General features: G+C 37.2%; 1 protein-coding gene across 1 annotated transcript in view; it reads right to left on the bottom strand.

Moving 5' to 3' along the window:
- TTC39B (tetratricopeptide repeat domain 39B) overlaps window positions 1-15,743 on the bottom strand; it is a 42,076-nt gene that overhangs the window by 5,323 nt on the left and 21,010 nt on the right. Inside the window, exons 9-13 of the mRNA XM_012665054.1 lie at window positions 15,277-15,438; window positions 14,565-14,656; window positions 10,628-10,754; window positions 7,681-7,789; window positions 1,192-1,309 (exon numbers count right to left, since the gene is read on the bottom strand). Of these exons, the coding sequence (XP_012520508.1) occupies window positions 1,192-1,309; window positions 7,681-7,789; window positions 10,628-10,754; window positions 14,565-14,656; window positions 15,277-15,438 (608 nt within the window). The remainder of the gene's footprint in view (window positions 1-1,191; window positions 1,310-7,680; window positions 7,790-10,627; window positions 10,755-14,564; window positions 14,657-15,276; window positions 15,439-15,743) is intronic.

Here is a 15,743-nt window from a genome sequence, read left to right on the forward strand (position 1 = left end):
AAAAAAAAAAAAAAAACAAAAAAAAACAGCACAATGGGTCATCCTTTTATTAATAACTATCCTTTTTAATCCTTACAAAAACACCAAATAAAACAGAACTTCATGGATACTTCTTTAACATGTTTACTAAATATAGTGTATTACTTATTTGGGAAATAGATACTCTTTCTTCTTATATGGGCACCGGTCCTCCTATATTCCCATTAATACTTTCAGGAAGAAAGGGATCAGGTGGCTTGGTTGGAAAGGTACATAATATGGAGTACAGGATGTCAACCAGCAGTCTACAGCTGTGATCTTTGTGGCTTGCAATGTTTTCAAAACATTTGAGGCGATATTTAAAAAATCAAGCAACTTTACATAAAATCCAGATTCCAGGCTTTTCATTAAAAACAGTAGGGATTATTGCTACTGGCCCACACTGTGTGCAACAATAATCAATCAGAGCTGAAAAACAGCTGTACACACGATCTCCCTAACCTACAGTGCCCACCAATCCCTACGTCACGCCTCCTACCACTCAGCGGGCCTCATTCAGTAAGGTTACTTGTCTGGCCCTGTAGGTATTTGCTGTTGTGATATAGAGAAGAGAGCCAGGCATCAGAACCTTGATTCAACCCTATGATTACTAAAGGAACAGGACATCATCACCAATGCTATTAGGAGGAAAAAGACAAACTCAGTTATATCCAGAAGAAATGCCCTTTGCTCACAGAGAAGTAGTTACAGTGCTTGTCACATGTCTGCCTTTCCTGTCCAATTATTATCACAATGATGGCAATTCTGTTTACTCAACTCTGAATCCCTAGAATCCAGCACAGTCTCTGGCACATAGGGGATGCTCAAAGATCTATGGAGTAAATGAATGAACAAGCAAAAATATGCATGAATTAACAGTATTTGAGGTTCAGTATGATGCTTCCAGAGTTTGGCTAGACACTTGTTAGCCTGGATGTAAATTTAGTTTTGTGAATCATCTTTAAACATCAAGTAGAAATGCATAAAGCCACGCTCCAACTTAGAACATAATTTCATTTACAGGGAACAAAGAAAATACTACTGGATTCTCTTTCTGGTAACACCAAGTAAAAGTTTAACAGTGGGAGAGAAAAGCATTTTGCATCACTTTCTCACAGCAACTCCCTAGAAACCACCATGCATGTTCAGGTTGGTTTTATCATTTGTCCTTACCTTTCTACAACATGATTAAAACACAGTTCGGCTTGCAAGGGCCGCTGTAAGCTCTTGAGGCAGCATCCTTTAAGTAACTTTACTAAGCACTCATCATCCACAGAGAAGTCATGAAAGTCTTAAAAAACAGACACACAAAGAAAATTATCTTTAAAAATCCTAATTAAAAGGAAGAACTAACAGCTATTAGGTTTCAGAGGCATCAGTCAAAAACAAGGAAAATACTTTTAGCATTTGTTATGCCTCACTAACTAAAATACAATGAAATTATTTAAATTAAAAGAATGCTGAATTTACTGTATTAGTACAAAACATTCTTCAGGTGGTCAACTCTCCGAGTTTTATGACCTTTCACACAACAGGAAATCTGAACTCGAAATAAGTACAAGCTTTATTAATTCTATAAAAGGTAAAGCCACGAGGAACAGGAAGGCTGCCTCCTCCTGTTGTTTTGGCTTCTGCGTTGGCTTCAATGCAGAAGAGGATAACACTTCCATATGGAGAAGCAGATGGCCATGTACCCATTAAAAATTCAGGAAGTAGAATACCCTCTTCAGATCATTATGTTTACAACTTAGCAATTCTCCCAGGTTATGTTCTTTTTGGGGGAAATCATATCATAAAATTAGACAAAAGGGTTCTGAAGTACATGAAAGGCACCTAAAATCCCCACAAACTTCTAACTGCTTGAGGGTAAAGGATTTTCTTTCACCGCTTTTTTCCCTTTTGAAAATGGCTCTTTGCCTTCTACAGCCCACAGCAAATACATCGTGAACAGAAGGAACCATATCACATGTGACATCTATCTGACAAAGGTAGCCATTCTGCATTTACCACTTTTGCATTTTTTTTTCCTTTTGCAAGTAACATGCAACTAAGAAGTCATTCCAAAACAGACCGATAATTTACACATTTCAGGCTGTGACAATGGGCGGATGGTCTGGGGGGGGGGCAGGGGCGGTCAGGAAAGGGGACTAATGAGGCCCTCAGAGTCCCTCATATCCAAATCCTCCTGCAGTTAGTACACACCTCAGAACTCACCATTAACACATGCTGATGTTTTAGTTGGTGCACTGCTTGTCTACGGGAGGTTAACGATGCTACTAAGCCAACTACAAAGGGTCACTTTACTTCTAGGTGCTGGAAACAGTGGATGTTCACCTCTAACTTTCAAACTCTGATAGGTCACTCACCAAGAAAATCACAGATATGAATATCACATTACCTTTTCTATTACTTATTTAGGACAATTTTCTATCAAAAAAAAATCTATCCATGCTTCTAATCATGGATGTTTGTTGAAATATACACTGAAGAAGCAGTATCTCTTAGGACCTAGAACCAAAGCCATAGGGTCCATATTGGATGCTAGTTTTTGGTATCATTTTTGTGCATTCTACTGCATTTCCTGTAGCATTTTATTAACAGTTTGTGTTATGACAACACTCTGGTGCTCAGTGAATGATGATTTTGCTGAGGAATAGACACAACATCATGGAAAGTTAAAGTACCAGTAAAATCACACTTAACTTTTATGTAGCTCTTGAGTTAGAGATTTGGCAAACGGGTTCAAAAATACCACATTCCTCCAAAAACCTCAGAAAGCAAAACCATTATTTCCTCAGGCTACAGACCACTCACTATCTGCCAGATAATTATTTTCCCTTAAAATATAAATGCTTTGTCATGGTTTTCAGCCTCATGAATGAGTTCACAGATGAATCTTTCAACAAAGTCTCTGTTTTACACTCAAAGAAAACTACATGATAAAGTTGCCAAAGCACAATTTTATCACAAAAGATCTGCTGAACATAATAAAATGGTGGGTAGCCTGAGGAAAAAGGAAGTTTGAAGCCCAACCTACAAAAATATCTACATTGAACTTAGAAACTAGTTGAAATGTCCCCAAGAGAAAATTTTGAAAACAGATCTAGAAAGTGAAAAGCCATAAAGTCAGTAACACTTTTCCTTTTACATAACTCTGATTACATTTGTGATATAATTTCACCAAGCAAACTAACTGCAACAAATAGCCAAAGTGGAACTGCTATACCAACTGCTGGCTATATGTTGCATTTAGTTAGATTGCAATGAAACACTATCGGGATTAACACCAAATGCTGCCTCCAGAGATGCCTGTCCGTCTTCAGAGTTCTACCCATTGTATTGGTGACCAGCCTTTAAAAGCTATGGTCAGAGCACTGCAGAGTAGAAGATCAGTTGTATCCTCTACCATCTTTTACTTTAGGCATACTTCCCAAAGCTGGGAGAAGCAAAAACACATCCACTTTCTAATGATGGGGGTGGGGTGAAAGACGATGTAACCTCAGGCTTACAACTTCTATCCATTTTCCAATTATGGACCTTTTCCTCCCACTCTGAAGAACAGGAGCTTAATTACTAACAGTTCAAGGTAGTGGGGGAAGGAGGAAAGATAATCTTCCTGCATAAAATAACAGTCCTGGATGAGATCATAAATTTTATATGCAACATCTGGCAAAGGTGACCTTCAGAAAATAAAGTAATTCTTTCACCCAGAGAGAGGACTGCACTAAGTATAGCGTGTCTGTCTGTCTGAGCTTCCCCCAACTCTGCTTAAATATCTCTTAAGCCCATCATCTCAATTTGTCGTTAGAAGAAAAAGTAATGGGAGAAGAGGGATTTGCTTTTCTAAATCTCCTATGCATTTTATTAATACAAGCATAGTCCGATGCATGTATTTCTTCTAATTTTTCCCCCAACCAATGGAGAGGCAAAATAAACTGGGGTAGAGGGTAAAGAGCCTGTTCAAATAGAGAAAATCCTAATGGTCCTTACAAATTTCAGAACTTCATGACATACAAAGGCCCCACTCCCTTGGTGGTACCTATTAGTCCATGCTATCTAGAATGGACATTCAAACATCAAAACCGATTCTACTAAATCCTTACCTTTGTAGAAAAACAGAAGACGCAAGCTGGCCTGTTCTTCTGGAGGCAAAAGGTACCCTACAAATGTTTTCACTTAATAAAAAGAGGTTTTCCTTTGGTTCTCAGTTTTCACATATCTACTTTCTTATTTACTTATTAATATCTATTTAGAGATGAGCTTTCACTGCTACCCCGGCTGTTCTCTAGCTCCTGAGTTCAAGTGGTCCTTTGGCCTCAGCCTCCAGAGTAGCTGGGATCATTGCACCCAGCAATATCTACCTATTTTAAAACATATTCTTTTATTCATTTAGTTTGCACATATGTGGGTTTTAATCATAGATAATTCCCTTAAGGGCAGGAACAATGCTTTCTCTATCTATTATAAGCCTATATCTGTATGGAAATACTAAGGGTATTCAAATGAGCAATTAATGAAAGTAGCCAAATTATTTGAATAAAAATGAATACTAGTAAATTTGTTCAAAAGCCCAAATGGATTTTACCAAAATTAATCTTGTGAAATCTCATTTTTTAAGGTGAACTTTCATATATTTTCATTTCATTTGAATATCAAAATGATATGTTGATTTCTACTCAAGTCAAAAGAAAATATTTTTCCTTTCTGAAATGATTTCACATTAAAAATAGTAAAGATCACCTCACATCCATTAGTACGTCTACTCTCAAAAAAAAAAGTGTTGGTGAGGATATGGAGAAATCAGAACCCTTATTTCATTGTTGGTGGGAATGTAAAATGGTATAGCTGCTATGGAAAACAGTATAGTAGTTCCTCAAAAAATTAAATTAAAAATAGAAATACCAATTGATCCAGCAATTCCACTTCTGGTTATATACCAAAAAGAACTGAAAGCAGGGTCTGGAAGAGATATTTGTACCTTCATGTACCTAGCAGCATTATTAACAATAGCCAAAGGGTACAAACAACCCAAATGTTCACTGACAAATGAACGCATAAACAAAATGTGGTATATACATATAATATTACATAGCCTTAAAAAGGAAGGAAATTCTAACCCATACTACATGGTTGAACCTTGAAGACTTTATGCTAAGTGAAATAAGCCAGTCACAAAAAGACAAATCCTTTACGATTCCATTTATATCAGGTATCCAGAGTAGTCAAACTCATAGTAACAGAAAGTAGAATGGGAGCTGCCAGGGGCGGGCCGGAAAGGGAGGACTGAGGAGTTATTGTTTAATGGGTATGAAAAAGGTCTGAAGATTTTTTGCACAATGATGTGAATATATGTGACACTACAGAACTGTACATTTACAAATGATGAAGATGGTAAATTTTATATTATGTGTATCTTACCACAAATATAAAACATTTTTAATAAAAAGATACAATTGTAAAAAAAAAAAAAAAAAAGGAAATTTATCACAACTCCATGCTGATAGAAAGCAACATACAGAAAATATGTTAGTACTGGAAATCTAGAAGAACACACAAAGAAAGTCTGAAATGGCCGGCCACAGAGCAAGTCTGTAGCCTGCACTTACACATTTGCTCCTAGGGTTCTTTGTTAAACAGTACAAATTTTCAAGTGTATAACTTTACTGTGAATGGGGGAGCAAGAAGAAAGAAAAAGGGAACCTTGGTTCTTTTAAAACAGTGCCACCTGTAATATGGAAAGGTGATATTACTCACCCCTCATCAACTGATGAGCTTGGCATGTGACCGTTTTCAACAGTGGAGTAGAATACTCCACTCACCTGGTCTCCCTGTGACCACCGGTCTGTATTTGCAAGATGGCGCATGGAGGTGAGGACAGAAGAGTGTCTGTGGCCTCAGAGCAGCATGTTCTCTTTGTTCTATTTGACTCTGCAGCTGTCCAGCCTGAAACCTGGACCTTGCTAGTAGATAAGCCCACTGACTCAGCTTTCATTCTTTTATTTCTTCTCCTATTGATGGACAGAAATCTAAAGCTAGGATTATTTTAAATAGGTAAAGCAGCCTAAATGCCCAATAATACTGAAAGAATTGATTAAATTATGATACATTAGCTTCGTGGAGAGCTATGAAGCTTTTGAAATTCATAAAGGCTATTTACCAAAACTTTAAAAGCTTATGATATGTTAAATAAAAAAAAGTAGGCTAGTATATATCTAGGTACACTGTGCCTAGATATTTTTATATTTTATATAAAAATCAGGCTAGAATGGAATATACAGAAATTCTAAATTGTGCTATAGTAGCAATAATGAGTGACTTTTTTCTACCTATACCTAAGAATTATAATTATGTGTTTAACTTTAAAAGAATTATTGTAAAGAGAAATCTCATTAAACATTTTGGCTTGATACCATAGCTACAAGTACAAGAAAAGACCCAAATGAAATCCTCATCCCTGGAGCCATCTCCAATCATTTCATCCCCGCTGTGGGGAGTATATTGAGGATGGAGCCAGGGCTCCTGGAATGCCCATCTTTTTCCAATTAAGAAAAATAAGTTAACTGCTATAATTTTCCCCCACTATTCCTAAATTTCTATGCCCTTCACCATGTTTATCACCCCAGAAGTTTTCATTTTACTTCTGTAGTTAGACTATTCAAAAAGAAAAGATCACTACATCTTAGGATATACCTAAGTGACTTGGTACTGATAAGGAATATAACAAAGGCTATCATTTATGGCATTGTTTATCAAAAGATAAAGCCTCTATTAAAAATACAGAATCAAAAAATGTCAGAGCTCCTGCTCTCCTTGATGAACATGAAAAAAAAAGTCAGAGCAAGAAAACAACTTTGGATATCATCTGGCCCAACACTGCTCTTTTTCAAAAGAAACCAGATGTGTTCCCCAGAGTCTAATCACTGCAGAGCTGGGACTATAAACCCAGATTGCCTGATTCTCTGTATCAGCTCCTTCCAGGAAATGGAACTTCCAGTAAACTGGAGGGGGGCCTCCAGCACAACCCAAGGTAATGAGTAAAACCATTAAATTGTGATAAGATTCCAACTTGAAAACTATTCCCGGTGTCTGCAGAAACACTAGCTGTTAGCAATAAGGAGGAACAGAAAGGCAAACTAAAACCAGAAGGAAGTGCACACTGTCCTTGTGCTGCTCTAGAACCCTAATGCCTGTCTTCCTCCCTTCATCTATTTTCCTAGCAGTTTTAAGATATAGTTCACATACCATATAATTTACCCATTATAAGTAGGCAATTCAGTGGTTTTTGTATAGAGGTGTGTAACCATCACCATTATCAATTTTAGAACATTTTCATCACCCCCCCCATTCCTTCATCTCTAGGCAACCATAATCTACTGTCTTTATAGATCTGCCTATTCCGTATGTTTCTTATAAATGCAATCATACAATATATGGTCTTTTGTGGCTGGCTTCTTTCACCTAGCCCAATGTTTCCAAGGTTCATCCATGCTGCAAGTATGTATCTTGTCTCCCTTCATCTTGCTTGCAGTCACCCAGACACCTGCAGCTCAAGCTCTTTGTCCTCACGATGCACACAAATTAACACAGGCAGCGTGCACAGGGAAACACAGGAGAATGGTAACGGAGCACAAAGATTTCTAGGTGCTTACTTCTCATACTTACTTTCATTTTGTAAAGCAGCCTCAGCCTTTTCAACAGTTACCAACAGATTTTCAGAAAGGTCTTTTCTTTTGCTCACTATTGAAAAACCATTCCAGACATACATCATTTCCTGATGAGGAAAAATGAAAACCATTTGCAATTATGTGAGGTTATTCAATGTCCTTAATGATCACAAAACTATGTACGTATGTTTTGCCTTGGTTGCTAGGGATCTCAAGACAGTATATAGAGATCACTTTCCTTAGCTTTTGCTTTTTATACTGTGAAGAAATTCAATATATATATTATGCATTTACTGAAAAATTGATTTATTCATTCATATAAAAAATACTCATTAGGTACCTACTGTTATTTGATTCTTCTGGAAGATAATAGAATACAGATACAGTAATAAATATTTTAAACTGCTCCCATGAACAATTCTGTTTAATGTAAACTTTTGTTAAAGTAAAGGAAAATATTTTAAAATGTCTGCCAGTTGTTTATATAAAATGTTTCCAAGAATTTCACTGGAAATGAACACTGGAATATTTTACTGGGCTTAGGTTCTTTTATACCATTAAAAACATGTGACAGTCCAGTAATGCAATCCAATATGCAGAAAACGCATTCATTTAAAGGCCATATGGCTGAATGACAGCTCTTGAAAATGTAAACTAATGATTTCTCATTGCAGATTATATTTAATGGGCTAACAGATGAGAATTTTTTTTTTGGACCAAAAGCAAATGTGCTTTTACTTGAAAATATTTTTCTAATGTTCCTGATAGTGCAGTTTATATTTTTGAAGAGTACAAAATAAGGGTAATTAGTATCTTCTTGAAAATAAATGAATTTTAAAATATGATAAAAAATATTGCTTGAAAAGCCTCTTACCAGGGAAGTAGTAGAAATGAAGAAGACATTCAGGTAGAGTGGCAGCAAAGTTATCTTTACTTTATGGTACTGAAAACTATGATCATGACACTCTACCTTCCATTTGACATATAATAATTTATTGCTAAAAGAGCAAGAGCTAGATTCAATAACTGATGGAATATTTTTATTTAATTGATGCTAATGATCTTTAAAATTTTTTTATTGATGGAATATTTTTTACCAGAAGGAGGCAAGCTCATGTCTGAGATGTTATGAAAAAGAGGCTTTTGGTAAAATTCTTCGGTACCCCCTCCCCCCAAAAAAATCCTAGGTACTGCTAATTCAAGCCAATTTCTTGCACAGTCTGTATCCATAGACCTGGAGAAAGAGGTGCAGTGAGTTAATCTTCCTTAAGATTTTTAATAGTGAAAGACAGACACACTTAAGTATACACTAGTATCTAAGTACTAGGGCAGTGGAAGAACTATGATGGTCTAGAAAATTTTCAGGAAAGTTCTGTGAGAAAGAAAAGCTTTCCCGGTGCAAATCACTTGCTAAAAATGAATTCGGCACGGAGCTAAAGCTGTGGTTGATAGAGCAGCAGCAGGCTCTCATGTGAGCTGGAAGAAGGGGATGTTGGTTATTTTTGTGATTTACAGAGTTTTCTTGTTTCTATCTGTGCTCATACAGAATTACAGAATGGTCATATTTTTGTCTCGCTCCATCACAGTCACAGAACAGCCTTGTCTGATGTCAATTTTCTCAGAGATTGTCTATGTTCAGTAGGAAACACCTGGGCCTAGGTGCTAGTTGCAGGTTAGCTCTTAACTGACACCTATCAGCTGCAATCTTCTTTTTCATAGAATGTTTAAAGAGCTCTGGTAGGTCACTAATAAAACAAACAACTCAATGAAAACTAAGGAAGAATATGAACAATTTACAAAAGAAATAAAAATGAATAAACACGCGAAAAGATGTTCCATCACACCAATAGAGAAATACAAACTTAAATGGTAAAACATTGTTGGTACTAACTTAAATTGGAACAGCTTTTTGGGAGGGAAACTTGGCAATATTTACCAAAATATTAAATGCATACATACCCTTCGACAAGGAATTCCAGTTCTAGAAATCTTTCCCAGAGAATTATATGCACACATACAAAAACAGGATATTCATTGTAGTGTTTCTAATAATAAAAACTGGAAAAACCTAAATGACTGTCAAAGGGGAATAATTAAATAAACTCTGGAATTAAAAAAAAAAAAAAGATTCAGGAGAGCCCAAAGGAGGACTACAAGCATCACTTGCATCAAGTAGCTTTCCTGTGCCGACTACCTATGCAAAAAATAAAGCCCTAGAACAGTCAAAGTAATTTGATATATTCAGTATTTTTTGCAGAAGACTTCATTAAGAAAATTTAAGTTGAAATTGCACTTTTCACAGAAGACTTGCCTAAAATGGCATACCAATTAAGAATGTGAGTTGGACACCAGCCACTTGTAGCTCTTGGGCATTGGAAATATGAAATGTCCAAACTGAGATGTCCTCCAAGTGTGTGAGACACACCAGATTTCAAAGAATTAGTATAATATAAAAGAATGTGAAATCTCATAAGTTTTTATCAATTACATGGTGAAATGACAAAATTTTGCATATACTGAGTAAAACAAAATATATTCTTAAAACTAACTTCATGTTTCCTTTTACCTTTTTAACGTGGCTTTTAGAAAGTTAGAAAAGGTAAAATTATATATGTGGTTTACATTGTAATTCAACTTGACTTCAATGAAGTCAACTTTACCACTCTCGGTCTGTAAAAAGGGGCCAAGAAAACTGTAAGAGTTATTATGAAAATTAAATGATATGTTTTTAATAGCTTTATCATAATGCCTGAAACATACCAACTAGTCAGAAAATATTAGCTACAATTTTTATTTATTATTTATAAATGTTCTCCTTACAATAACGCTCATAATGGTTTTTAATTAAGCTGAACTTCACAACCAAAGTTAGATATGCTCCCCGCAGCTGTGAATAGATAACTTATTTCTAGTACATGTACAGTAAATAAGATAAAAGCGGATACCAGGGCAGGCAAGACAAGCTTCACAGGTACAGGCAAGGAGGCAGAGTAGCGTCGAGCCTTCCTCACAGCAAACTTCTCCGTAGGGAGAGATTTACCAGCAATCCTCTGCTTCAAGCCGTCCACCTGTCTGCGAAAAGCCCGAGGCCCAGTGAGAGGTCATCAGAGCACAGACATTATTTACACCTGTGGTTTTCACGCCACAGCATCAGCAGCACCTGGGAGCCTGTTCGAATTGCAAGTTTTCAGGCCCTACTAGGACCTACTACTGAATCAGCAGTTCCAGGGGTGGACCCAGCAATCGGGGTTTCGATACAACCTGTAGGTGACTGATGTGCACTCAAGTTTGAGAACCACTGATTGACGCATATTTCTTTCTGGTCAACTTAGCTAATGTCTTAAATTTAGCAAATACGGTCCAGGTAATCTAGTTGTAAAATTGGTAATTTCTATAAATAAACAGGCACAAGTCCAAAGTATTTGCTTATATTGTGGATACCCAGAGGGAGGGAAGAAGATACACTGAATATTAAGCATTCCTATTTGTAAGTATGACAGAGATCTATAAAATAATACAGCTCAAAAGGCAGCCATTGATTAATGTACAATTGGAGAAAATGTTTCCCAAGCATAGGTGATTTTGGAAATAATCAGCTTAGGATATGTGCCATGTGTATAAACTTCTCAAAATTCTAAGGAATTCCAATTATAAAATTCACAAGCATGTAAAATTGAGAGTGGATGGGAAGACTACAGGTTCCTGGGAGCACTTTCATATATATAACTTTATGAGTGCATCAAACGAGTTGCTAAGAAAGGATTCAAGGAAATACCCAATTACAACACTGAAAGAAAGAGTAAGATGAAATAAGAGAAAAAAAAATCCAGTATGAGGTGAGCTTGTATTAGGTTATTTCTGGGCACAATATGGGGGTATGGATTTTATACCAGAATGCCCCATCACTTGATGTCCATTAATATCAGTAAAAGAGGCAGTGGAAGTGTGAGGTGGGGCCAGGGAGGGGGAAGCATGCCTTAGACATGAACCCTTGTGGTTTAAAGATCATATCGTCTGTATGAAGAGAACAGTCATTGTTAGCACTCTCCTCTCACTATCCCAACAACGATGTTATGAAAGAGCGGACCTCAAGCTTTCTCCTGAAAATAAGAATGATTACATCTTTCCCATAAATTTTTTGATATGGAAAATACTTAATCTGAAGTTGAGGAAATAGACTAGATTTAAAAGACTTTAACAATTCCATTAATTGTTGTTTATGTGAAATAAGGAAATGCATTTTACAGTAAGAGGTGACATTTATCATACCACGGCTTCTATTAATGTTGATTCTACAGTTAATATCCATGGTCCTATTTTTAAGAAGAGCCTTTAAAAGGAGTTGAAAAAAATGTCAGATTTGTTCTGATAAGTCAGAGGGTTCAGCTAAACCATTATTTCTCAAATGCGGCCTACAGAGTACAGTATTCCATTTAAAAGGGGTGGTCATCAGCTATGGTTGACTAATGCAGTGGGGCCTCTCGGTTCCTTGACTTCCTCATCTCCAGTGGTGTCTCCTTTCTACCTCAGGGACTCACACCTTAGACCATGACCTGTAACTTTTCTACTGCAAAGCACAAATTCAAGCCCACCACCCTTGGAACACCATTCTCTTCACTCTAATTCCCGTTCTGTTAAGACTTTCAGTCCCCTTGTCCTTCAACTGTGTGCTAGTCCAGCAGCTTCCTCCTTTCTCCCTGTCCCTTCATATTCCTGCTTGGGCTGCACTTGCCTTTACTGCTGCACTCCTGTCTGGCAGCAGGAGTGCATTTCCTAAACTCCCCTGTCTACAGCCTAGTCCTGACACGTATCTGGCACAAACCCAGCCTTGGATGAAGCTCAGGGCCCATGTCCCCTGCAATTGCACCAAGAGCAGGTTGGCATTACTATCAAGTCGTCATCAACCTCAAATGGGCCCCTGCACTGCCTGACATTCCCCCTACTGTGTTTCTCTCATCACCTCACTGCCCCACTCTCTGCAACACAATGAATTCATTCTCCACCCTCTTCAAGTCCTCCAGCCCTCTCCCTTCTCCCTCACTCTCAGCAGATGACCCTGCCTCCTACTTCATAAAGAAAACAGATACTGCGAGGTGGGAACTCCTCACCTCATGCTACCACCCGGAAGCCTGCCTACCTCTGCACCTGTTCTGGACTCCTTCCCTTCCAATACCACGAAGACCAGGACTGGACCCTCCTCCTGGATAAAGCCAATCCTGCCACTAATGATTTGGACTGTATCTCCTCTTGCCTTCTCAGGAACCTTACAATATCAGTTATCCCATTTCTTGCTTATTTGCACAACTTATCCTCATTAGATCCTTCCCAGTGGGGTTTGGGAATGCTTAAATCTTTCCCGTTAAAATATTCCTTGACCTTGTATCTCCTTCCAACTATCACTCTCTCTCTCCCCTTCCCTTCATAGTCAACGTAATTCAGGGATGCAGTTATGCTCACTCTCTCCATTTCTTTATTTTTCATCAAGTCTTCAACCAACTCCAGTCTGGTTTCCACTTCCATTCTTTTATCTTATAAGCTCTTGCTAAGGTTACTAATGACCCCTGTAACACTAAATACATATTAAGTCTTATTTTAAAATGGAATATACATTGAAAGTACTATGGACTGAATGTTTGTGCCTTCCAAAATTCATATGTTGAAATCCTAACCTCCTATGTGATGGGATTAGGAGGTAGGGCCTTTGGGAGGTTCCATGGGAGTTCATGAGAGTGGAGACCTCATGAATGGGATTAGTGCCCTTTTAAACACACAAGAGAACTTGATTTTTCTCTCCCTGCTCGCCACCATGTGAGGATACAACAACAAGCCGTCCATCTTCAAATCAAGAAGTGGGCCCTCAGCAGATATCAGATCTACAGGTTCCTTTATCTGGACTTCCTAGACTTCAGAACCACAAGAAATAATTTCTATTGTTTAAGCCACACAGTCTATAGTATTTTGCAATAGCAGCCTGAACTAAGATTGTCATTCTTGCCATTTGTTTTCCTTTGACCTATACATACACATCTACACACACACATAATGGAGCACCATGTCCTGTCCATTATCACCTTTTAGTTCTTTAAATGTACAATGCTCCTTCCTGCAACAGGTCCTCTCTCACGCTGTTCCCTTGCTCTGAAACTGCATCACCACCACTCCCCACTGCCACAGCAGCTCCCCTCCACCTTCAGCCTTCACCTGGGCCAGCATTCCCTATATGCTCTTACACACAGATTCTAAGGGAAAAAATTAGCCATGTGTTGTAATTTTACATTTATTTGTGTGACTATTTCATTGATGTCTGATTCCACTACAAGATCACAAACTCCACAAAGACAGGGGTCACACACCTACTTATTCAGCATGTAACAGTATCGTTCACAGAGTAGGTGCTCAACAAAAAGGTGATGGATGGATGGATAGATGAAATAAGAGTTAAACAGATTATAACAGAGTTTTTCCAAATCTTTAACAATACTAATAAGCACTATGGAGATGTCATACTGTGTGTCAGTTTTCACAGAATACCTTTGATTCACAGCAATAGTTAACATCTTTTGTAACAACACCAATTTACAAAACTGTCTTCAAAATGCAGTAGCAAAGTCCCAACAATAAAACCCTACTCCCAAAATATAACAATGTCTTCTCTACATTCCTAATCACACCAGCATATCTGCAAAATCCTGCTAAAAGAATGACATTTTGACTCTTGGCTAACTGTACTCTTTTAAGGATTCCCACATCACATGAGTAGGAAAGTTACAGAAATATGAAAGTGAAGCATGGGGGAGCATTCAGGAAAAACAGACGGAAGATATAATTGTGTGCCCCTTCATACAGCCAACGTCTTTGTTATAGAAATAGTAGCTTGCTTACCTGAATAAAGTTACCACATTCTCATTAGTTGCTAATACATCCTCCTCTGGAAGCATACTCAAAATTGCAGCTTTCAAAAACACATAAGTTGCCTTAAGAAAATGAAGAAAAGGAGCTTGTTACAGAACAACCCTAGGTACCTTGCAAATCAGGAATGACCTACAAATCTTCCAGATATAATGTTAAGAAGCATCAAAGAAATCAAAGGAAATAAAGTTTTACACTTCTTGTTCAAAATGAGAACAATACTTTTCAATTAATTTAGACCATTTTCCTATTACCCAACTACAGCATTCATGGGTAAGAAAGTAGACAGAATGAACAAGAGATCATTATCTCCTTCTTCCCAACTTTTCACAAGTGGAATAGAATTAATTTTTATTATCATGAAAAGCTAGGTCATCAGGGCATTGAGAAGTCTACAAAAAATTATCAAGACTATTGAATTTAATCACTTTAAATATAAATGCAATTCATCTTTAGAGGTAAAACTTTTTTCTTGAAAAGAACCCTTTGGACAGCATTCAAAGCATATAATGCTGAGGACAGAGCCTGTAAATAGCAGGTACTTAATGTACATTTCCTCCTTTTGTGGATCTCTAAGTTGAAAAACAGTGTTGATGTCATACTATTGAACAAACAGTCCTAAATGAAAATCATCCTGGCCACTTATTAGGAAAAAAATGACATTAATGAAAGCACTGCATTTTACCTTGGACCATTTACTCTCTTTGCAAAGCAGATCTGAATAGTAATACGCCTGCATCCAGTTTTGTTGGAATACATTAATCCACATTAGCTCCCAGTAACAGAGATGGTGAAACTGTTTCCATTCTTCTTGAACTGAAATGCATTTTCGAAATATCTCTTGTGCCTATAAGTCAATTGCATAAAGCTGATCATCCAGATATTAGACAAGGAGATAATAACCTAATGGAAAAATACATAAAACACTTTGTACAAAAAGAACAAAATTACCACTTATTAAACCACTCAATATGATGAAATGTTCCTTTCCTTACATACAATGATACAATTAAGTTCTGCCTCTTTATTTAACTTTGTGAGGGGGCCTTAGTACTTTATAATGTGGGAGTGGGGCAGTTCCATTCCAAGCAAGATGTAAAATATAAACATCCTTTAAGAAAAGACTGACAATGATAAAGTTAGGACACCCAC

This window comes from Propithecus coquereli, unplaced genomic scaffold, assembly GCF_000956105.1.
Source record: "Propithecus coquereli isolate 6110/MARCELLA unplaced genomic scaffold, Pcoq_1.0 Scaffold95, whole genome shotgun sequence".
NCBI lineage: Eukaryota > Metazoa > Chordata > Mammalia > Primates > Indriidae > Propithecus > Propithecus coquereli.